Source organism: Littorina saxatilis, linkage group LG4 (genome assembly GCF_037325665.1).
Source record: "Littorina saxatilis isolate snail1 linkage group LG4, US_GU_Lsax_2.0, whole genome shotgun sequence".
Classification (NCBI taxonomy): Eukaryota; Metazoa; Mollusca; class Gastropoda; order Littorinimorpha; family Littorinidae; genus Littorina; species Littorina saxatilis.
In genome coordinates, this window is record NC_090248.1 from 25107819 (window position 1) to 25130256 (window position 22438).

The 22438-nt window shown below is 45.2% G+C and overlaps 1 protein-coding gene across 1 annotated transcript; it reads left to right on the plus strand.

Annotated features, from left to right (window-relative positions):
- The first annotated feature begins 6655 nt into the window (after window positions 1-6655).
- LOC138964311 (chymotrypsin-like protease CTRL-1) lies at window positions 6656-21266 on the plus strand. The gene is made up of 6 exons (XM_070336227.1): window positions 6656-7916; window positions 9325-9505; window positions 9941-10037; window positions 11197-11395; window positions 13302-13435; window positions 19186-21266. Exons 1-6 carry the CDS (start codon window positions 7373-7375, stop codon window positions 19378-19380), a joined length of 1350 nt encoding a protein of 449 aa, XP_070192328.1. The 5' UTR covers window positions 6656-7372; the 3' UTR covers window positions 19381-21266.
- Window positions 21267-22438: the final 1172 nt, after the last annotated feature.

The following is a 22438-nucleotide window of genomic DNA, read 5'->3' on the forward strand; positions in this document are numbered from 1 at the left end:
ATAGAAAAAAACAAAACTGTAGCACAGAAATCAACATCCACACTTTTAAAAATCAACCAAAATAAAAAAAATTCAACAGTTTACAAACAGTAAATATATTCTCAACTCATCTGTTTACTTTTGATCCCTCCCCTTTTCTGGGATGGTACTACTTGTGTACATCCTTGTGAAGTTCATTGTTCTGTATGCAGACCTGGTACTGAAGACGTTTAGTTGAGCGTCTTTAATCACTGGACCCTAGACTTCATCTTGACTTTGGATTACCTTTTCTTTGTGTCGTGTTGTATAAAACAAAGCAGCCCTGCCATCAAATACTATCTTCAGCGGCATCAAAGTACTTTGAGTGTACATGAACTCACTCTTTTTCCTCCGAAAGCGGCGTATGGCTGCCTAAATGGCGGGGTAAAAACGGTCATACACGTAAAAGCCGTGGGAGTTTCAGCCCATGAACGAACAAACAAACTCACTCTTTTTACATACAGTCTTTTTTTCTTGCGTGTGATGGTCTGTGTGCGCTTGCGTGTGTACCACTGTTTGCGTGTACATGAGCGTGTATGTTTATGTGTGCGACAGACAGTGTAGCCTAGATAGTTTCAAACGCGGAGACCGCATTGAAAACCAAAAGAACAAAATTTAATCGGCCCTGGATTGCCAAAAAGGGACCAAAAAAAAATCATCAACCAGCCACCTCTATGTCTGCCCACCTTTCGCAACCACGAACACAGGCAGCTGGGCAGTGAAATACAAGTTATAATCGCTCTGTGGTCCACGGCTGATCCATGTTTGTTTATTCTTTCTTTTAGTGAACATTCGCTCAGTTAAAACTTTATATTTACTAACTTTTCCTCAGACTGTCAAGGGAGCAGAGTGGCCACGGGAATAAAAGCGACAGTATCCAAACACTGTCAACTCCCAAGTCGTGGGTTCAAATCCCACTCCCGTCAATATTTCTGTGTGCGTTTGTGTGTCTGTACGTGTGTATCCCGACCGCTGCAAGACTGGTACCAGCTAGCGTGATGTACGTGTGTGTGTGTCTCTGTGTGTGTTGGTGTCATATGAAAATGGAGGATCCAACCCCGTGCCAGACCAATGCAAAGAGCGGTGCCAGAATGAGAATGGTGCTGCCAGACCGGTGCTAGAGCGAGTGGAGGTACCAGAGTTAGAGCGGTGATGCCAGAGCGAGAGTGGTGTTGCCAGAGTCCCACTGAGAATGTTAGTGCCAGAGCGAGAGTGGCGTTGCTAGACTGGTGCCAGAGCAACAGTGGTGTTGCCAGAGTTAGGGCGGTGGTGCGAGAGTGGTGCTGCCAGACCGGTGTCAGAGTTAGAGTGGTGCTGCCAGAGTTAGAGCGGTGATGCCAGAGCAAGAGTGGTGTTAAGGTGGTGGTGCTGCCAGACCGGTGCCAGAATGACCATGGTGCTGCAAGACTGGTGCCAGAGGGAAAGTGGCATTGCCAGAGTTAGAGCGGCAATGCCAGAGCAAAAGTGGTGTTGCCAGAGTTAGGGCAGTGGTGCAAGAGTGGTGCTGCCAGAATGACCGTGGTGGTGCTGCTAGACCGGTGCCAAAGCAAAAGTGGTGTGCCAGAGTTAGAGCGGTCATGCCAGAGCAAGAGTTTTGTTGCCAGAATGAGAGAGGTGTTGCCAGAGTTAGGGCGGTGGTGCCAGAGCGAGAGTGGTTCTGCCAGACTGGTGCCAGAATAAGAGGGGTGGTGCCCGCCCAGTGCCAAAGCGAGATTGGTGCTAGACTGAGAGTGGTAATCCCACTGAGAATGTTAGTGCCAGAGTGAGAATGCTGGTGCAGGAGTGGTATTGGTGGAAGAGATAGGATTAAGAAACCCAGACACATTTATATACCCATTGGCTGGTTATACGCTTATGAATCGGTTTGATATGCTAGGGAGACAAGACTTACTGCCCGCTCTCCAAAAAAACACACCAGCACTAGAGTTTGCATGGTTAAATGTTTACAGCGGTCGTAGTTTGTGCTTGGAATCAGCTCATAAGTTGTCTCATTTTTCATGATCCACTAACTTCGACCATTATTTTTAATAATCACTGAGACTTGGCATGTAACCTCTACGTAAGCGTAAGCCTGTCAACTCCTGCGCGGTGTAAGTTGATTCGGGTGCCTGTGTTTTGGGTCTTGCCCTTATTTTCAACAACAACTTTGAAGAAATGAAGTAACCACTATACACAGTTCAACAGACCAAATTTCAGCAAGTGGCAAGCCACCGAAAACATAACATAGTTTATAAGGCACGAAACAAACATGTAATAGACAACACACAAGGAAAACGCGGGTTCGTGTAAGAAATAGCACAGGTACAGGGTGACACGAAAAAAACAGATCCCACCAAAAGTTTAATATTTTCTGAAATAATCAGCCGATTCTTTTATTTTTTCAGGTGAGCCAAGCTGAAATGATGTTCTAACAGCCCACCAAGTTTGAGCTTCAAGATGTCATGGACAACGGAGCATAAGACATTTATAGTCGAGGCCTATTTTCGCCGGCGAACAGATTTGCTCGGGCTGCGCACAACAGACTCTCTGACTGAATCAATATTCCTCGGTGTCCTTGCTGATTTAGGTCGACCAGAGTGGGATCCCCTGTTAGGGTTTTTACTATTGAGGTTATTGACAGTCCCATGGTCTCTGAACTTATCCCTAAATCAGCAAGGACACCGAGGAATATTGATTCAGTCAGAGAGTCTGTTGTGCGCAGCCCGAGCAAATCTGTTCGCCGGCGAAAATAGGCCTCGACTATAAATGTCTTATGCTCCGTTGTCCATGACATCTTGAAGCTCAAACTTGGTGGGCTGTTAGAACATCATTTCAGCTTGGCTCACCTGAAAAAATAAAAGAATCGGCTGATTATTTCAGAAAATATTAAACTTTTGGTGGGATCTGTTTTTTTCGTGTCACCCTGTATGACGCACCAGTTAAACTTGACCAGGCAGGCGAAACTGATTTATTCAACACAAAAATCACAGAGAAGTGCAACAAGGTCAACAGAGGCAACTTTCATCATTATATAACAAATAAAAATAAAAATAACACATCACGAAGCTGCAGAAGTACAAAAGCAAAAGCACAATAAGATTAGGATATTCACACACACTCTTGCGTACTGAAGACAGTCAAATCAGTCACGTTCACAGAACAACTCGCGCTCAGTTTTGGTCGTAAAAGCTCTGAGTGAAAAACACAAGCATGCATGATTTCAGCACGATGATCTTAAAAAGACACATGCATTGTTCGACGGAAATAAAACGAGCATGATTCAGCACGATGATTTTCCAAAAGATACAATGTACCTCTCTTCTGTCGATGAAAAAACCACCGTGCAAACTATCACCGATTCCTCCAGATGTGTATACATAATACAGCATGACACTATTTTCATTAAAGCGCATGTAAACATGTATCTTCTTCAAGGCAACAGCCTGGCTAATTCTGCATTATTTGAAGTGATTTTAATCTGATTTCTATTGCTGGAAGCGATAAAGTATACTTTCGTTGGGCTGCCCCCCTCCTCCCCCATCCCCATTTTGTACTTAGTTTTGTTTTCATTTCTGCGTAGCTGACCTGTTGGCCTCCAAATAGTGTGTTCCATCTCTATACCAAAAGCTTGAAAAGTTCTATACAGATGCTCTGAGAAAAACAAGCGTCCATAATATAGCATCTTTAAACCCAGCTGCGTTTAGCTTTGACATGCATAGAATCTATCTCATTTTAGAACCAACTGTTCCCTTGACGAAAAAATGTCGGGCTGATATTGACACAATGCAGCACTGAGTGGTGATAAATAACAAAAACCTCTGCAACTGCACTGAATTAATGAGAGAACAATGGGCAGCTGTTATACAAAAGTGAGTTATACTGAAACACGACAGAATTAACCAGCAAACATAAGATCACAAGGCCTTCGACAAATGTATACAACAGTTCAACGTTCGGAAGTCATAAATGCAATGAGCGCACACAAGAACGTGTGTGTTTGCGTACACAAGCGCTTCCCAAAAAAATATTATCGACTATATTGTTGCCATCATTTCGATGACTGAATTAGACCTATATTCTGCATTGACACACTTTGAAACTCAAAACATATGCAACAAAATCTACAATGCAGATCAAGCGTCAATATTTAGTTAGTGTCAGAAGGACCCATGCATTATTTCGCTTTTGAAATAGATAATTTACAGCTTGTGTGGGCTAGAAAACGCAGTATCAAACATTGAACGACAAAATCCTAATGTATTCACATTCGATGGCGTAATGTTGAAAAATCACACAGATTTTAGATTTTTTCTCTCAGTAGATGTCTTTTGTGACGTCATATCCGTCCATTTAAAAAAGTTAAGGCCGCACTGTGGCGACGTCATGTTCTAATCAAATTCACTGACATTTTTCTCAAACAATCTTTGACTCGGTCCGGATTGCATTTCATCCTGTAAGCCAGAATAATTATTTATTTGTTATTTAAAGTCTACTTGAAATTTAAATTTTGATAGCAGAAGTAAATTGACTGCATTGTATTCTTAATTATTTTCCAAAAATTGAGAACAAAAATATACATGTATAAATGATGCTGTTACTGAATTGAAAATATGCCCTGAAATAAAGAAAATCCGTGTTGCACAAACTAGCTTGACTCAGTCACCAAGACCTATACGTCAGCGTTGTCTCGGTCGAAGGGTTTCGGCCTGCCCAAAACTTACTCGGCACGGTGATATATGATCCAAAGTGCTCAATTTCAATCTTTTACGACGATAGATTGACCGAATGTTTTGATCTTGTTTTACGCGACTATCTTCTATGTACCTGTCGTCAAGAATCGTGATTTTTGTGTACTTATAATCGAGTTTGTATTATGCCAAACAAAAACAAAACCTAATAAAAGAAAAGAAACAAGTCGCGTAAGGCGAAAATACAACATTTAGTCAAGTAGCTGTCGAACTCACAGAATGAAACTGAACGCAATGCAACGCAGCAAGACCGTATACTCGTAGCATCGTCAGTCCACCGCGCACGGCAAAGGCAGTGACATTGACAAGAAGAGCGGGGTAGTACTTGGGCTGAGAAGGATAGCACGCTTTTCTGTACCTCTCTTCGTTTTAACTTTCTGAGCGTGTTTTTAATCCAAACATATCATATCTATATGTTTTTGGAATCAGGAACCGACAAGGAATAAGATGAAGGTGTTTTTAAATTGATTTGGACAATTTAATTTTGATAATAATTTTTATATTTTTAATTTTCAGAGCTTGTTTTTAATCAAAATATAACATATTTATATATTTTTGGAATCAGAAAATGATAAAGAATAAGATGTACGTAAATTTGGATCGTTTTATAAAAAAAATGTTTTTTTTACAATTTTCAGATTTTTAATGACCAAACTCACTCATTAGTTTTTAAGCCACCAAGCTGAAATGCAATACCAAACTCCGGCCTTCGTCGAAGATTACTTGACCAAAATTTCAACCAATTTGGTTGAAAAATGAGAGCGTGACAGTGCCGCCTCAACTTTCACGAAAAGCCGGATATGACGTCATCAAAGGCATTTATCAAAAAAATGAAAAAAACGTATGGGGATTTCATACCCAGGAACTCTCATGTCAAATTTCATAAAGATCGGTCCAGTAGTTTAGTCTGAATCGCTCTACACACACACACAGACAAACAGACACACACACACACACACACACACACACACACACACACACACACACACATACACCACGACCCTCGTCTCGATTCCCCCCTCTACGTTAAAATATTTAGTCAAAACTTGACTAAATATAAAAAGTACTAATTGAAGAGTGCGATTTATCCAAGCAAGGTGGATGCGTTGGGTGGATGGTGTTGTCGTTGTTGCCTCTACTGCTGCTTTTGTTGCTTCTGTTGTTATTATTGTTGTTGTTTTTGTTGCTTCTGCTGCTGTTGTTATTATTGTTCTTGTTGCATCTGCTGTTGTTATTGTTTTTGTTGCTGCTGTTGCTTCTACAGCTGCTGTTAATGCTAGTGTTGTTGTTATTGTTGTGTGCTTCTGCCGTTGTTGTTATTTGTGTTGCTTTTGCTGTTGTTGTTGTTTAGTGTACCCGCGTTGAACACATGTACAGAGAAAGTGACTGTCATCCAAACGGGAAGATTTGTGCACAATTGTAACAATCCCCCCGCCATATATAGACAGTTGTCCTCCGTCTTCGTTGGATTTTTAAACTACAGTAGCAGGCAATCACAGAAGTAAAGGATCCCTGCTGTTCATGCATGATTTATCCCCATGCAAAACATAACAACTTACTTTTGCTAAACAATTTAATTACAACCAGAAGTTCATTTATTAAAATCATATACCTGTGTCAGTTACAACCAATAACTCGCCAATTCGATGTCAATAGACTGAGCAAACTGCTTAGTGATAACTGAGCAGGTATCTGTTTAGTGTAACTGGTTTTGTGTCTGTTTGCATTGTTTTAGTTTAACCACAGTTTTCCCCGAGTAACAATGGCAAGAACACTGGCCTAGGGCCAAACTGGGAAAGGTGGAGGGGTGTGCGGTACGGTATAAACCTAAGACTTACACGTGTGTCGCAGATGCACTTTCGTAAATGTGGGGAAAACCGAGAAGCAGACAGGTCATTGGCGCCTGCATGGACAGGCATGGAATGATGTTGATGGTGGTGCTGGTGACAGTGCTGTGTGTGTCTTCGCGTACAGTATGTACACATGGTCGTAAATCGTGTGCTTTAAGTCGGTGGAATGCATATAAAAATCCTGTAGCAGCATCAGGGCAGAAAAACAAGAAAGAAACAAAAAACACCCCAACGCTAAACTCTACAACTACTTTCACCTCCAGCAGGTTTTGTCCTTGAATCGGGATTAACTTAACACACAAGTATGGCGCCAAGTCCGGACCTTTGCGGCGAGCGGCACGTGTGTTGACTGCCCAACAAGGTCAAATGCCGCATCCAGGGGAGGTGACCATGCCTATATAAACGTGAATTGAAACAAAAACTGTTCCTTCCGGACGGAAACTCAGGGTAGGCCAAGCAGTTTAACTAATGTGCATTGAGAACAGGTGGACTTCAACGAGCAGACACTGAAAATAGAGAACTGAGCTAGGGCATTCATTTCGGCCAACTATGTTGTCTTACCACGGGCACGGAGAACTTCAAAGGGAACACGGCTCAAACGAGTCCACTCTCTGAATAAGAATACAGATTTGCAAGTTGTAGTCCCCGGTGTTCAGGGACTTTGTCTCGCCATTTGCCTATTACCAACCAAAACTAAATTTTTTTTATAAAGAGCAAAAGAAACATATTAATTTGTGATTTGCTATTAAATTTTCTGGACTCAAAGGACAGAGGATTATGGCCCTGTTGGACTCTCTTTCAAAACATCCGCACCAAACTTGTTCAAACCGGAAGCGCCAAACACTTTCACAGCTGATCTGCTTCTCAGACTCACTCCCGCTGCGGACTGGTCAAAGCTTGAAAATGAAAATGTTCATTGTTTTAGCCATCTTGGCAACCGTCTGTGATAGTACAACAAGTGCTTGTGAACTCCAACCTCCATGTGAGACTTGTGCATCGTTGTCCACCGTGGCAGACCCGGATGACTGCACTAGATATTTCACGTGCTTAAGGGGGCGTGTGTTTGCACCCCAAATGTGCAACAGGGGCATCTACTCCATCAAACTACACACGTGCGTTTCTGGAGACGCAAGCGCTTGTAAACAAGGTAGCCGAACAGCCGAATTCGTCCCACGAACTACTGAGAGGACAACTACAACGACAACAACACCACCAACGACAACAGAAACGACAACGACTCCCCCAAGAACAACCACCGAGATTCCAATAATTGTAGAACCTCCGGACACCATTGGCAGAGCAGCTGGGGGCGTCAACTCGGGTGAGATTTACTCATGAAGATTAAAACTATTCTTTCAAGTTTTATTTAACGTTAAGATATGTATTGCACTCATATCGTGGCCGGACACTATGGTGCACGCATACCACCTTGTGTCTTTGTCTCTTGGTCGGTGTGTGTGAGGTGCAGTGCCTTTTTTGCCTTCAATTGAGAAGAGAAGAAATCATAGAACAGATATTATAATACCTGCAAGGGGGGTGGGGGGGTGGTGGTCCTAAGGTTCCTTCTAAAAGCGCATTTTTACATGCCTAAATGGTTCAACATAGTTCACTGGAACCTTCTTGACCTAACGGCCTTTTGAATAGACAAACAAGAGACACGACTGCAAAATTAAAGAAACGTTGCTTTGACTGGTCTTAGAATCTTAGATGGCTGCGACCATCTTGGGCACATTTAATATTTTTTTTCTGTTGTGTCTCTTGTTTGTCTTTTTATATTTAGTCAAGTTTTGACTAAATATTTTAACATCGAGGGGGAATCGAAACGAGGGTCGTGGTGTATGTGCGTGTGTCTGTGTGTGTGTGTATGTGTGTCTGTGTGTGTGTGTTTAGAGCGATTCAGAGAAAAGTACTGGACCGATCTTCATGAAACTTGACATGAGAGATCCTGAGTATGGCATCCCCAGAGAAGTTTTTCATTTTTTTGATAAATGTCTTTGATGACGTCATATCCGGTTTTTCGTGAAAGCTCAGGCGGCACTGTCACGCTCTCATTTTTAAACCAAATTAGTTGAAATTTTGGTCAAGTAATCTTCGAGGAAGCCCGGACTTTGGTATTGCATTTCAGCTTGGAGGCTTAAAAGTTAATAAATGACTTTGGTCATAAAAAATCTGAAAATTGTAATTAAAATTAGTTTTTTATAAAACGATCCAAAAATAATCTAATCTTATTCTTCATCCTTTTCTGATTCCAAGAACATATAAATATGTTATATTCGGATTAAAAACAAGCTCAACAAATTAATATGTAATATGAAAATTATGATTAAAACTAAATTTCCGAATTCGATTTGAAAACAATTTCATTTTATTCCTTGTTGGTTCCTGATTCCAAAAACATATAGATACGTTATGTTTGGATTAAAAACAAGCTCAGAAAGTTAAAAAGAATAGAGATACAGAAGACCGTGCTATCCTGCTCAGCGCAACCATTACCGCGCCATACTGGCTTGTCAATGTCACTGCCTTTTCCACAAGCGGGGGACTGACGATGCTTTATACGGTCTTGGTGAAAAAATGCAGTGCGTTCAGTTTCATGCTGTGAGTTCGACAGCTTGACTAAATGTAGTAATTTCGCCTTACGCGACTTCTTTTTATTCTTGATTTAGAACGTTATCAGTCTCGGATTTAGAAGATGTAAGCTCACTCAGAACAACGTTTTTTTCTCACAGCTCTATGCGGAATCAAGAGTTCGAGGAACATCGTAGGGGGAGGAAGTTCCGACCCCGCGGAATGGCCGTGGCAAGTTTCCTTGCAATACTACAACGTCAGACAACGACGCTTCTTGCATTTCTGTGGGGGCACCCTTATCGCCAACAAATGGGTCATGACTGCCGCGCACTGCACCATGGAGTAAGTTTATTTTTTGTTTTTTTCTTAAATGATCATAGAACGTCTGTGTGTTTCCCGCGCTCTGACCAAGAAAAAAAATAGAAATTCACTCAGAAGGAACTCTGTTGAAATGCACTTTTCGGTAATAGTGATACAAAATGACATTCTCAATCATTCACAAATTTGCAAGTAAATTGCTTTTCGATTATTCTTCTTCTTCCTCGTTCGCTAATTGCTAATTATCTAAAAGTCAGCAAACTTGATGCACTTGCTGCACGCGCGTACATGCATGTGCGTGTGTGTGTGTACCAGTGCGTGTCACAGTGTGTGTTTGTGTGTGTGCACTGTGTCTGTGCTGGCGTGAGTTCGTGTTGGTGTGTTTCAGATTTTCTTTTGCTGACTTGTTTCAGGGTCCATTTTTTTCTCTCCACATTAACTTTTCCCATCTTGTTTCAGCGTCGGAGTTCCAAACATATTTGTGGTGGTGGGAACACATTACCTTTCTCGAAGAGACCCCGGTGAACACTTGATTCAAGTCAAATCGGCAGTCAAGGTTTGTTTTCAAACATACGTGTTCAGGGATGGCATACATTGCACAGTTGTATTGCAAATACGGCTCATAGACCACTGTTATATGCACTGGTTGTGTGAAGTGAACTGCTAATAAAGTGGACCCCCCCCCCCCCCCATTTGTATGATCTCCCTGTTCTTCACATGTCCTGTTAATATCGTCCGTGAATTTACCTCCGTTTGAAGATTTCCTCCCTCGTAAGAACAGATTTTCTCAGATTGTTGTATACACTCAGGGTCGATTCCACTGTTCTGTGCAATTTGTGGCATACTACCACGTGCTAACACTAGTAGCACGTGCTTGTGACAAAATTGTATATGTTTCTCTACCCGTGTAGTGATTGTTCGTGCATCAAGCATATATATCTTCTGCTCGGTACGGGCGTGGTGGTAAGACGTCGGCCTCCTAATCGGGAGGTCGTGAGTTCGAATCCCGGTCGCTGCTGCCTGGTGGGTAAAGGAGTGCAGATTTTTCCGATCTCCCAGGTCAACTTATGTGCAGACCTGCTAGTGTGTTAGAGTATGTGTGTGTGTGTGTGTGTGTGTGTGTGTGTGTGTGTGTGTGTGTGTGTGTGTGTGTGTTTCTGTCTTTCTGAGCATGTGTTTGTATGTGTGTGCGTTGGTGTGAATGCGTTGATCTGAACATCAGTCTCTAAGAGACAAATCCTTGCTATAGTAGAAGGCCACAGAGATACATTTAGACAGCGGACGTATTGAAGGCACGAGAAAACAGAGCTACATCTGTCGCACCCGCGATGTTGGCTTTTAACTCTTACCAGTTCACTGTAGGCCTATTTCATGCTGAAAATAATGAAATTAGGGTATGGCCCGAAAATCTTAAATTTTATGCTCGTTTCTTCATGAAATTATAACATGTTGAATATCAAATTGAAGCTCTTGCAATTTTCTTGCTCACAGTTATAAGGTCTTCATGGTGTATAGAATCGCCACGTAAAGCCTGTTCTTAATTGAGCCCGAATTCGACTAGTACGCGAAGACTTCGCGAAGTCTTTTTACCGCCGGAAAACTCAGTGCTAAAGCTCCATGCGGCCAGCTTCGCGTAATCAACTTCGCCCAGTTAAGGACATGATTCACCCATTTCAAACTCAAACCACACCTGAATTTGTGTCTTTTCTTCTCAGCACCCCAACTACTCGCACCACGGCAACTATCCCAACGACATCGCGCTGCTGGAGCTGGCCCAGGAGGTCCGGTACGGGGGCACTGCCAGGCCCGCCTGTCTGCAGAGCTCGTGGGAGTTCACGTACGAGGAGAAGCCCCAAAACTTCTACGAGTACACGTACAAAGGCTGCTGGGTCACCGGCTGGGGGACCACACTGGGTAAGGGAAACGGATGGTATTTTTGATGTTATAGTGGAATCCTCCTCCCGGAATCGGTGTATTGCTGCCCAAATGGCGGGCTAAAAACGGACATAATACGTACACACCCACTCGTGCAAAAAAACATGAGTGTACGTGAGAGTTTCAGCCCATGAACGCAGAAGAAGAAGAAGACCCTTTAAGACCCTGGAATTTACGATTTACGTCCTTCCAAGACCTTGCTTTCTCAAATGTTCTCGTGTGTTGAAATGTATGTAAGAAATGTTAAGTCCTTAGTACTGGAAACTTGCATTCTCCCAGTAAGGTAATATATTGTACTACGTTGCAAGCCCCTGGAGCAAATTTTTGATTAGTGAACAAGAAACAATTGACAAGTGGCTCTATCCCATCTCCCCCCTTTCCCCGTCGCGATATGACCTTCGTGGTTGAAAACGACGTTAAACACCAAATAAAGAAAAGAAATAAAGAAAAAAAGATAACGTCTGTAAATTTACATCCGTTTTTAAGACTCCTTCCCTTTTGATCATGTGTGACAGGTTTAGAGGATGTGTCAATGCCAGGTTCTCCCCCGAAATCGGCGGCGTATGGCTGCCTAAATGGCGGGGTAGAAACGCTCATGCACGTAAAAAACCTCTCGTGCAAAAAAACACGAGTGTACGTTGGAGTTTCAGCCGATTAACGCAGTAGAAGAAGAAGAAAGAAGAAGACCACGTGTCAGGTTCCATCTGATGCCCGTCTGGCATTGTGAATAAACGGTTCGATTTTCAGATTTATCTTCCTATCAGTTTTGTTGTTTCGGCAGTAAAACTGAGACGATCATGGACACACCGCGTGCTCACGTCAGGATATATCAATCTGGATCCCGGAAGTCCTCTGTGACATTAAACCATGACAACCGAAAGGTTACAGTGAATTACACGTCTATCGGTGTTTTATCCAGCTGATGGGAAGCAATCCCAAGGAAGGCTCAGTTTTTCGGGTAAATCTAACTCGCCTCATTTATGAAAGCCATCCTAAGCTTTCGTGGTCGTTGCTGACTTAGTTACTGGCTTGCACATTAATTAAGATACATAGTTTAATTGGATGGGAGCTTTTGACATCCTCGATAATCGTATGTTCAAAGCAACGTACACAGTGAGTCATAAGGATACACTGTTTAAATGGATGGAAGCTTGTGACATCCTCAATAATCGTATGTTCAAAGCAACTTACACATAAGGATACACAGTTTAAATGGATGGAAGCTTGTGACATCCTCAATAATCGTATGTTCAAAGCAACTTACACATAAGGATACACAGTTTAAATGGATGGAAGCTTGTGACATCCTCAATAATCGTTGGTTCAAAGCAACTTACACATAAGGATACACAGTTTAAATGGATGGAAGCTTGTGACATCCTCAATAATCGTATGTTCAAAGCAACTTACACATAAGGATACACTGTTTAGATGGATGGAAGCTTGTGACATCCTCAATAATCGTTGGTTCAAAGCAACTTACACATAAGGATACACAGTTTAAATGGATGGAAGCTTGTGACATCCTCAATAATCGTATGTTCAAAGCAATGTACAAGTGAGTCATAAGGATACACAGTTTAAATAGATGGAAGCTTGTGACATCCTCAATAATCGTGTGTTCAAAGCAACTTACACATAAGGATACACAGTTTAAATAGATGGAAGCTTGTGACATCCTCAATAATCGTTGGTTCAAAGAAATTTGCATATAACGACACACAGTTTAAATGGATGGAAGCTTGTGATATCCTCAATAATCGTATGTTCAAAGAAATGTGCATATAACGACACACAGCTTAATTAAATGGATGGGAGCTTGTAGCATCCTCAATAAACGTACGTTGAAACAGTATAGTGAAAAGTCTTCCTACATGATCTGCAGGCACGGCCAACCAGGACTCCTTGAACGAGATCCGCCTGAGTCTCGTCGACCACTACCTGTGTCGCAGCCGTTGGCCTGGCTACATCACCAACTCCCAGATGTGTATTGGCATGGGCAACGCTGGAGCTTGCAGGGTGAGTTGATGTGGGGAGGAGGGGGTTCCAGAAGCCCCCCCCCCCCCCCCCCGCCTGGCAAATGTCCCTTTTATTCTCTCAAAAAAAGACCCCTAATACCCCTTTCAAATGATAAAATTCACCAGCATCTGGGGGCTTTTGTCCCAGAGCTGGACCAAATGTGCGCCAAGAAGGGGCTTCCAAAATGAAGCAGGGTTACATTTGCTGTCCAGTCTGAGCGATAGGGCTATCTTGGACGGGGGGGGGGGGGGGGGGGATATCATGTGAACAAGCAATGTTCAAATGCATGGCTGGTCTGGTCGCGTCAGCAACTCCCAGATGTATGTTGGCAATACCGTAACATTGCAGTTCGTGTTCTTTTTGGGGTAAAGTGTGTGTCTGTGTGTGTGTGTGAGTGTGTGTGTGTGTGTGGGGGGGGGGGTGTCGTGGGACTGAGGGGGAGGTGGTGAGAGGGATAGAGGAGAACAGGTTCAAGGAAAATGCTGTGCAAGAAAGGGTCGAGAGGTTGTATACTGTAGACAAAGTCGTGTCAACACTTCTGGTCTTTCGACATCAATAACTCGGACAGTATGTGTTTGAGTTTGTTTGTTTGCTTAACGCCCAGCCGACCACGAAGGGCCATATCAGGGCGGATGTGTTTGAGTAGATTAAACAGTCAAACCTGTCTATAACAAGAAATTCCTCCGAGGTAGGAAAAACACCCCCGTCCTTACCATTCTCACTGCCACCAACTGAGAAGGTTATTTCCCTTTGACCATTAATATCAATCAATCAATCAATATGAAGCTTATATAGCGCGTATTCCGTGGGTACAGTTCTAAGCGCTTGTCGAAGAGTTGTCAACACAGGACTAACAAAGAAACTAACATCTTCAGATGGACACGAACCCTATCACACACTAGCAAACCCTGGTAAACATACAACAAACAACTGTTTAACAACAATGTACACATCAATAGCTAGGTCCAAACAAAATAATATTAAGCACAAAGAAAACACCTCTCACAGAGCACAGCACAAGAATGTCTTTTGGGGCACAACACATCACGTCGAGCATGAAAGTCGCAGCCAGCTACGGGAAGAACTGAGTCTTCAACCTACTCTTGAACGCGTCAAGAGAGGGGCTCTGGCGAAGCTCAAGCGGCAGGGAGTTCCAGACGGAGGGGCCCGCGGAGGGAAATGCACGCTGACCAGCAGATGCGAGTTTCGAGCGAGGGATGTGGAGGCGGAGAGGGTCAGCAGCAGAACGAAGGGGACGGTCGGAGGGCTGGGTGGACAGGTCCAGGGAGGATTGAAGGTACTCGGGAGCAGAGTCGTTGAGACACTTGTAGACCAGAGTGGACAGTTTGTAGGAGATTCGGGTGTTGACAGGGAGCCAGTGCAAGGAGCGAAGTAGGGGGGTGATGTGGTCTCGCTTCGTCTTCCTCAACGTCAGCCTGGCAGCGGCGTTCTGGACTCGTTGTAGGCCATGAATGGATGAGGCGGGGAGGCCAGCCAGAAGGGAGTTGCAGTAGTCCAGACGACTGAAGATGAGGGAGACAACCAGCTTGACACAGGCGTCGTGGGTGAGGTAGCGACGGATGGAGGCGATGCGTCGTAGGTGGAAAAAGCAGGTCTTGATGATGAAGGAGATGTGTGTCTGCATGGAGAGAGTGGAGTCGAGAAAGACGCCAAGGCTCTTGACAGCAGGGGAGAATGGAACAGTCGCGTCATCCAGCTGGAGGTCGGTCACAGTGAGGGAAGCAATCTTCTGTCGTGTTCCAACGAGAAGGGCCTCTGTCTTCTCACTGTTCAGCTTCAGCTTGTTCTCAGTCATCCAGTTCTTGATGTCAGTGAAACAACTGGAGATGGGTCCAAGGAGATCGTCAACGTCCTCCGGCTTGGCGCTGTTCTGGAGCTGCGTGTCATCGGCAAAGGAGTTGTAGTTCAGGCCGTGGCGTTCGATGACCAGGGAGAGGGGTTGGGTGTACAGGGTGAAAAGGACAGGGCCGAGGACAGATCCTTGTGGGACGCCGAAGCGGACAGGGACAGGCTGAGAAGAGAACGAATCAGTGGTGACCGTCTGAGAGCGGTTCTGGAGGTAGTTCCTAAACCAAGAGAGGGCGGTGTCGTGAATGCCGAACGTGGAACTGAGGCGATCGACGAGTAGCTGGTGGTCGATCGTGTCGAAGGCCGCGGAAAGGTCCAGCAGCACAAGGGCAGAGACGAGACCGCTATCTGTTGCGTTCAGGAGGTCCGTGGTGATTCGCAGGAGCGCCGTCTCGGTGCTGTGGTGAGGGCGGTACGCTGACTGGTACACTGGCATCAGCGAGTTCCGAGACAGGTGGGCGCTCAACTGCTCCAGGATGATACGCTCCAGAAGCTTGGAGAGGAAGGGCAGGTTGGACACAGGACGGTAGTTCTTCAACTCGTTGACGTCAAGGCCGGGCTTCTTGATGAGTGGGCGGACAACGGCAGACTTGAAGCAGTCGGGAACGACGCCTGTGGCCAGGGATATGTTGATGATATCTGTGATAGACGGCAGGAGCTTGTCCAGACACTTGGTGAAGAGGAAGCCTGGCAGGGGATCTAGCTCGCAGGTCTTGATGGCCGTCTTGGTGATGAGTCGCTTGACGTGGTTTTGAGTGACAGGCTGAAAGCACGTGAGGGGGGAGCCGGAGAAGGAAGGGGAGGGTGGGGACGGGACGAAGGGCTGCTGATCGAGTGTTTTCCGAAGCTTGTCAAATCTTGTCCTTGAAGAACTCCGAGAATAACTCCGGGATATCCTGTGGTGGGTGAGCAGTGGGTAAGGGGGCAGCGGGGGAGGAGCCCAGGAGAGAGGACATGATGGAGAACAGCTCCCTGGATGATGAGGCGTTGACGATGCAGTCGTGGAAGTGCTCGATCTTGGCAGCAGTGATGGCTTGCGTGACTCGAAGCACCGCATCCCTGAGAATCTGCTTATGAACCTCCAGGCCAGAGTGTCGCCATGCACGCTCCGCTCGTCGTCTCTCGATCTTGGCGGCTGTGATGTCCTCAGAGAACCAGGGAGCCGGCTGTCGCTCAGAGACTGCGCATAGAGATGGCGGGGCGTGTTTGTCGAGGAGCTGGCGCAGAGTCAAGCTGAAGAAATGGGCGGGGTCAGTGGACGGGTCTCGCTGGGCAAGCAGCAGGGCAGCTTCGTCTCCAAAAGCATCTGTCTCAATATCTCGTAGCTTGCGACGTGTGACCATCTTCCGCCTCTGTGCTGGCTTGGTGATGTTGACGAGGAAGTTGATGGCAGTGTGGTCGGAGACAAGATGGTCGTTGGCGACGAGGCTGGAGACCAGATTGTCCGAGGGTCGAGTGACAATCCAATCCAGGATGTGGCCACGGGAGTGGGAGGGAAAAGGAACGACCTGGTCCACACTGTAGCTGTCCAACAGCGCACGGGCCCGCTTGGTGTCAGCGTTGGCAGGGCAGTCCCAGTGGATGTTAAAGTCACCGAGGATGATGGCGCTATGGGACGTCACGTTGTAGTGGTCGAGGGCTTGGGAGAACTCGTCGAAGAAAGTAGAGTCCTTCAGCTTGTTCTTGGTGTTAGGGGGAGGGCGATATATACACAGGAAGGTGAGGGTGGTGGTGGTGGCGACCGTCATCTCCACAGCTTCGAAGGTGGTGTGGGGGAAGGGGAGGCTGTCCGAAAAGGACGCTGCAGCATGCATGTGGTCCTTGTAGACGACGGCGATGCCTCCACCACGCCCAGCTGGGCGGGGGAAGGAGACTGTCTTGTACCCTGCGGGGGTCAGCTGCTTGATCTTGGGGTCATCACCAGGTCGCAGCCACGTCTCGGTGATGAACAGGGCGTCTAACTTGTTTTCTATAATGTAGTCTGCTATCAGATCTGCTTTGCCTTCTGGATTTACTGACTGGGAGTTGAGGAGGCAGAGGTGTAAGGTGTTTTTGGAATGAGTGGGTGGGTGCTGATTTTGGGTGGGCGGGTGCTGGGGAGGGGTTGTGGGAGAAAGGGGAGGGGTGGGGAGGTGAGGGAGAGGGGTGATGGGAGGATGGGGAGGGATGGTGAGAGAATGGGGAGGGGTGGTGGGAGAATAGGGAGGGATAGAAGGAAGCAGGGAAAGGGTGGGGGGATGCTGGGGAGGGGTAGTGGTACATTGGGTGGGGGTGGTGGGCGTGAGAGAAGTGGAGGTAGGAGAAGGGTTGAGGGCAGCAAGTTGCTGTGCGGTTCGAAGACGCTGCGAGCGGCCGGCGCGACAGCCCCTTACGGTTGGTGGTCTCTGCAGGATTCCCAGCTCCTTGAGATGGAGGTATAGAGGCCGTGGCAGGCGCAGTCTAGCAGCGTCGGTGGGACGTTAGTTGAGGGGGGAACCTATCGCCATAGTGAGAGAGGGGCGTGGAAAAAGAGAGAGAGAGAGAGAGAGAGAGAGAGAGAGAGAGAGAGAGAGAGAGAGAGAGAGAGAGAGAGCTCACGCAATTTACGACACCTAAGAATGTACTCTGAGGGTACATCTCGGGAGACAATCCCCTACCTATTGTATAAGCGGGCAGAACAGTGGGAAAAGGGCCAACTCACTCTGTGACTCATCGCACGCAGGCGCTGGTCAGAGTAGCTACAGCTGACTGAACAACAACAATAGTCCAGCAGGCTACCAACTATGTCCCTCTATAAGTCCTTGTAGAATCTTAATCCACCAATAACTCCCTAACCGTGTGTTTGACTGGTCCCAATTTTTGTAAGGACCGTCTCAGGAATGTATAGAACCTGTTCACCAAGTTTGGTGACGATCGGTCTGTTCATTCTTGAGATCTATATGCGAACACAAACACACACACAAACAAACAAACACATCGACCGAATCCTATACACACCCCTATACCGGGGGTGTAAAGACCATCCAAAAGTGGTCGTTAAAGACAGGTGGTCACAAAGGGAAGGTGAATGGCAGGTGGTCATAATGGGCAGGTTCGACTGAACTCGAAGTTGTAGGGTAAATCAAGTGCTCTGTGAGATAGAAGAGTTGGAGATGGGTTAAGAGAGGGTTTTAATATTGGAGGTGGGGGGGGGGGGGGGGCACGCAAGATGTGAATGGTGTGGCAAAGAAAGGTTGTACAGTGGTTCCTGCGATGTGAGGCTCCTCCGATGAGAGGACACCTCCCATGAAAGAACACCTCTTGCCTTCTATACCAGGACACTGTTGGCTGATCCCAAGGGTGTCCTTTCATGGCAGGTACCACTACACGTCAATGGTTGGCAGCAATCAGTAGTACATATTTTTGCTTGTTAGTTTTAATCTGAACTGAACAAAGGGGGGCTTAACGTCCTCACATGTAACTAGCCTATTAGTGACATGAATGTGATGACACACTGAACATTAAAGGCATAGAAAGCTGATGACTATTCACGCTAATTGCTTTACCCACAGCTGGAGACATGCTAAATTAAGTTCCCTGCAAGATATTGTGGTCTAGGACCCCTTAAATGTTGAGATATTTGAATTTTTATTTTGATCTAGATCGTCCTATTTATAGATTTGCCAACAGAGGTAACGTTGACGCAAGGGAAATAACTCCGCGTCTTTGTTGACATCCTCACTTTTTCAGAGGCTAGAACAAGCTGTAATGCATGTATATGGTCCGTGCATTGCGACATATCGTCATTATATGGCCTTATGATGCATTTGACATCGATTGTGGGCAAACTACACATCGTAAACACGGGAGCGAGTTAGTAAGCCTTTAATTTGAATGAAAGAACTGTCTTTGTCTTCGTCCAGGGAGACTCCGGAGGCCCACTGGTGTGCAGCAAAAACGGGCGATACTACGTAGTGGGTATCGTGTCCTGGGGAGAAGACACCTGCGTTCTCAAGGGCTACCCCAACGTCGTCACCCGCGTTTCTGCCTACCGCAAGTGGATCGACTCCGTCATTGGCCAGAACAACTTCTACTACAACTACAACTATGTTGGTTAACTTGCATTTCATTTCTCACAACTTCTACTGCAACTTCAACTATGTTGGTTAACTTGAATGTTTGAAGTTCTTTCTATTCAGTAAGAACAGATAACGCTAAGTTTTGACTGCGTCTGGAAAGATTAACTGTCCATTAAGTACATTGGTTATTCTGTGTTAAGATTTATTGGACAAGAACTGCTGCAGTGGAACCCCTGTTGTCAAATGTAGACCTCCCCTTCTTTTATTACGATTTTCCCGTATTTTTTGTTTATAACATCTGCAAACTTTCCTTCATTATAATGTATCAATGTGCAGGAAATCCGTGACAAACATTGCATGGCAGAAATTCTGAAGGTTTTATTTCCGGACAAGATTTTTAACTTTTTGAAAGGTATTGATTATTAACCAGATTTAAAGTTCTGACAGTAACAGAATCTGAGTTTTAAGGAACCTTCTACCTTTAACCTTGATATGCCTTGAATAGGAATAGTTTCTCTTCTTCTTCTGCGTTTTTGGGCTGTGACACCCACGTACATTTGTAGGCGCGAGTGGGATTTTACGTGTATGGTGAGCTGTGATAAAGTATCTTTATTTTTAAATTTTCATATTTAGGAGTATTCTTTGGCATTAAAAAAAAATTGAACAGACACTTAAAGAATGGACTGTAACGTTTTGTAAATATGAAAGAGGGCTGATGTACTCACTATGAACGGGGGCTGATGTACTCACTATGAAAGGGGGCAGATGTAGTCAATATTATAAGTATAAAGTATCCACTTTGGGGAAATGGTGGTCTCAAGCATTTGAAAGCACAGGTGTTAGTTGTGCCCAGATAATGCTTTAGTTCAAGGTACTGTTAATATCAATTGTTGACTTACCGTACTTTCGGGACTATAAGGCGCTTGTTATATAGGGCGCAACCCCCACTTTTGAGGTAAAATTGAGAAAAAACATCACATTAGGCGCTTCCGGTCTATAAGCCGCACATCAAAGGAAGAATACAGAGTGGAAATTATTGTGCTCTGTGTGTGCGGCGAGATCCATTGTGATAGCTGGGTGGCCTTGTTTACAGACACTGACCTTCTTCCCCGGGGTCAATGACCCAGTTTTAGCTATGAGAGGTCGTTCCCCTTTCATATCTGAGAGAGGAAACACTTCCTGCACCGGGGTCAGTGACCGAGTTTAACCTATGGGGCGGTCTCTTGATGTCTTGAGAGGAAACTTGGCCAGGGTAGTACATGTACCTAGTAGCTGAAACATGCATTATCACAAGTTGTTTGACTGGTACTCAGGCGGTCTCTTTGATGTCTGAGATGAAACTTGGCCAGGGATTTCTATTTTAACAACACATAGGGCGCTTCCTTCAATAAGCCGCAGGGGTCAAGATTGAGAAAAAAAAGTTGCGCCAGACTATACATGCCAAACAGCATATTTATAGACCTCAAGGCTACAAGACAGACTTTTTAGTCAAATTAAACAAATTTACTTGTATCATTCTTTTTTTGTCTAGCAATACGGTAACATTAGAATAATACAGTTTTAGGCAATATGCTGCCCATGCGATTGATAATACATGCGAGTAAAATGAACAGCATCAACAAGAATAACTACTTTTTTTTGGGGGGGGAGGGGGGGAAGAGGGGGGATAAGAAATTATAATTTTAGATACAAAGTAGCAAGTTATACTTCCAGGGGCGACTACACATTTGAGAAAGCCTCTGAAATGAGAAATAAGCTGGGGATACATTAGAGTAGGATACAATGCAGCAAGTTATACTTACAAGGGACAACTAACCATTTGAGAAAGCCTATGTAATGAGAAATAAACTGGGGATGAAATAAAGGAGAAAATGCTGTTGTTTAGAAATTGAAGGTGAACAATAAAGACTCAAGCAAGACAATTCTGTGGGTTTTATGTTCTCTTTATTCATGTATAAATAAAACTATACATTATAACTACAGAATGGCGAGCACATCAAAATCTGTTCTGTCTGGCCACCTTCCACAGAACTTTGTACATGTACATGATAAAAATGCAGTATGTTTCTGTAATAGTAAAATGTGTTCATGGCTGTTTACAGTTTACATCCAATCCTCTATTGTACACAAACACTCACATCTTTTGCGCCATTCTTTCCTTGGAATGTCTGTGGGATACATACTGTGCGACCAACAGACACTGCCATGTCATTCATTCACTATGAAGTTGACTGCACCATATGTACAGTCACTGACACTACACTCAACAAAGGCTACAGACACACAAGATATGACTAAAGGCACTCTGGGACAGGCTGAACTTCTTTAACCCAGTGTGGGATTTTCAGTGGGGCGACCACCCCCAACCCAGCGCGTCCCCGGGTGGCGGATAGGGGAACGGACTTCAGATATGAAGACCAGCCGCCTGCGGCCGCGGACCAAACTGGCAGCGTTTCCTACCAGGGTGGAGTGGGGTAGCAGGCGGCACTGCTACTCTCTTCGAAATGCTCCATCGCCCTTTGACGGGACTCATCTAATGCGATTATGGGCGCATTAAAACCCTAGCTCCGGGTGGGATCCCGGCAAATCCTCCCCCCTGTGCTCTCAGGGTAGGACGTACGGGCCATGAGCTAAGGGTGAGGTAACCCCGACAGAAACCTCAAGTGCTGAAGATGGAGGTACTGGGCTGCACGGCGCACTCTAACAAACCATGGTACCACGCATCAACGCCAACCATGACACCATCAGATAGAAGCGACACTCATGGCGCTCGCCCACTGAGGTCCCTCCAGGGTGAGGCAGCGCCGGGCTCCAAGCCTCAAAGGAGTCCAACCTCAGCTACTGGAGGTCCCTCTCGTCCGTCTTGCTGCGCCAGGGGACGGAGGAGGAATGCGACTGGTAGCACAACAACCACTTCAACATCCAAGAAGCGTCAACCTTTTATGGTGATGCATTGGAATGCAGAAGGAGTCATGAACAAGAAGACTAAAGGCACTGAAATCAGTGTGGTCTACCATACCCTCTACCGTAGAAGTTTTCCTGTCATGGCAAAACAACCACTTTGGTCAACGCTCTATCCTGCAATTTCTGATTTTTG

Coding starts and splice junctions, on each gene's coding strand:
- LOC138964311 (XM_070336227.1), top strand. CDS start 7,373: ATGGCCCTGTTGGACTCTCTTTCAAAACATCCGCACCAAACTTGTTCA. Junction 7,917..9,324: donor AGCTGGGGGCGTCAACTCGG/GTGAGATTTACT, acceptor TTTTTCTCACAG/CTCTATGCGGAATCAAGAGT. Junction 11,396..13,301: donor CGGCTGGGGGACCACACTGG/GTAAGGGAAACG, acceptor CATGATCTGCAG/GCACGGCCAACCAGGACTCC.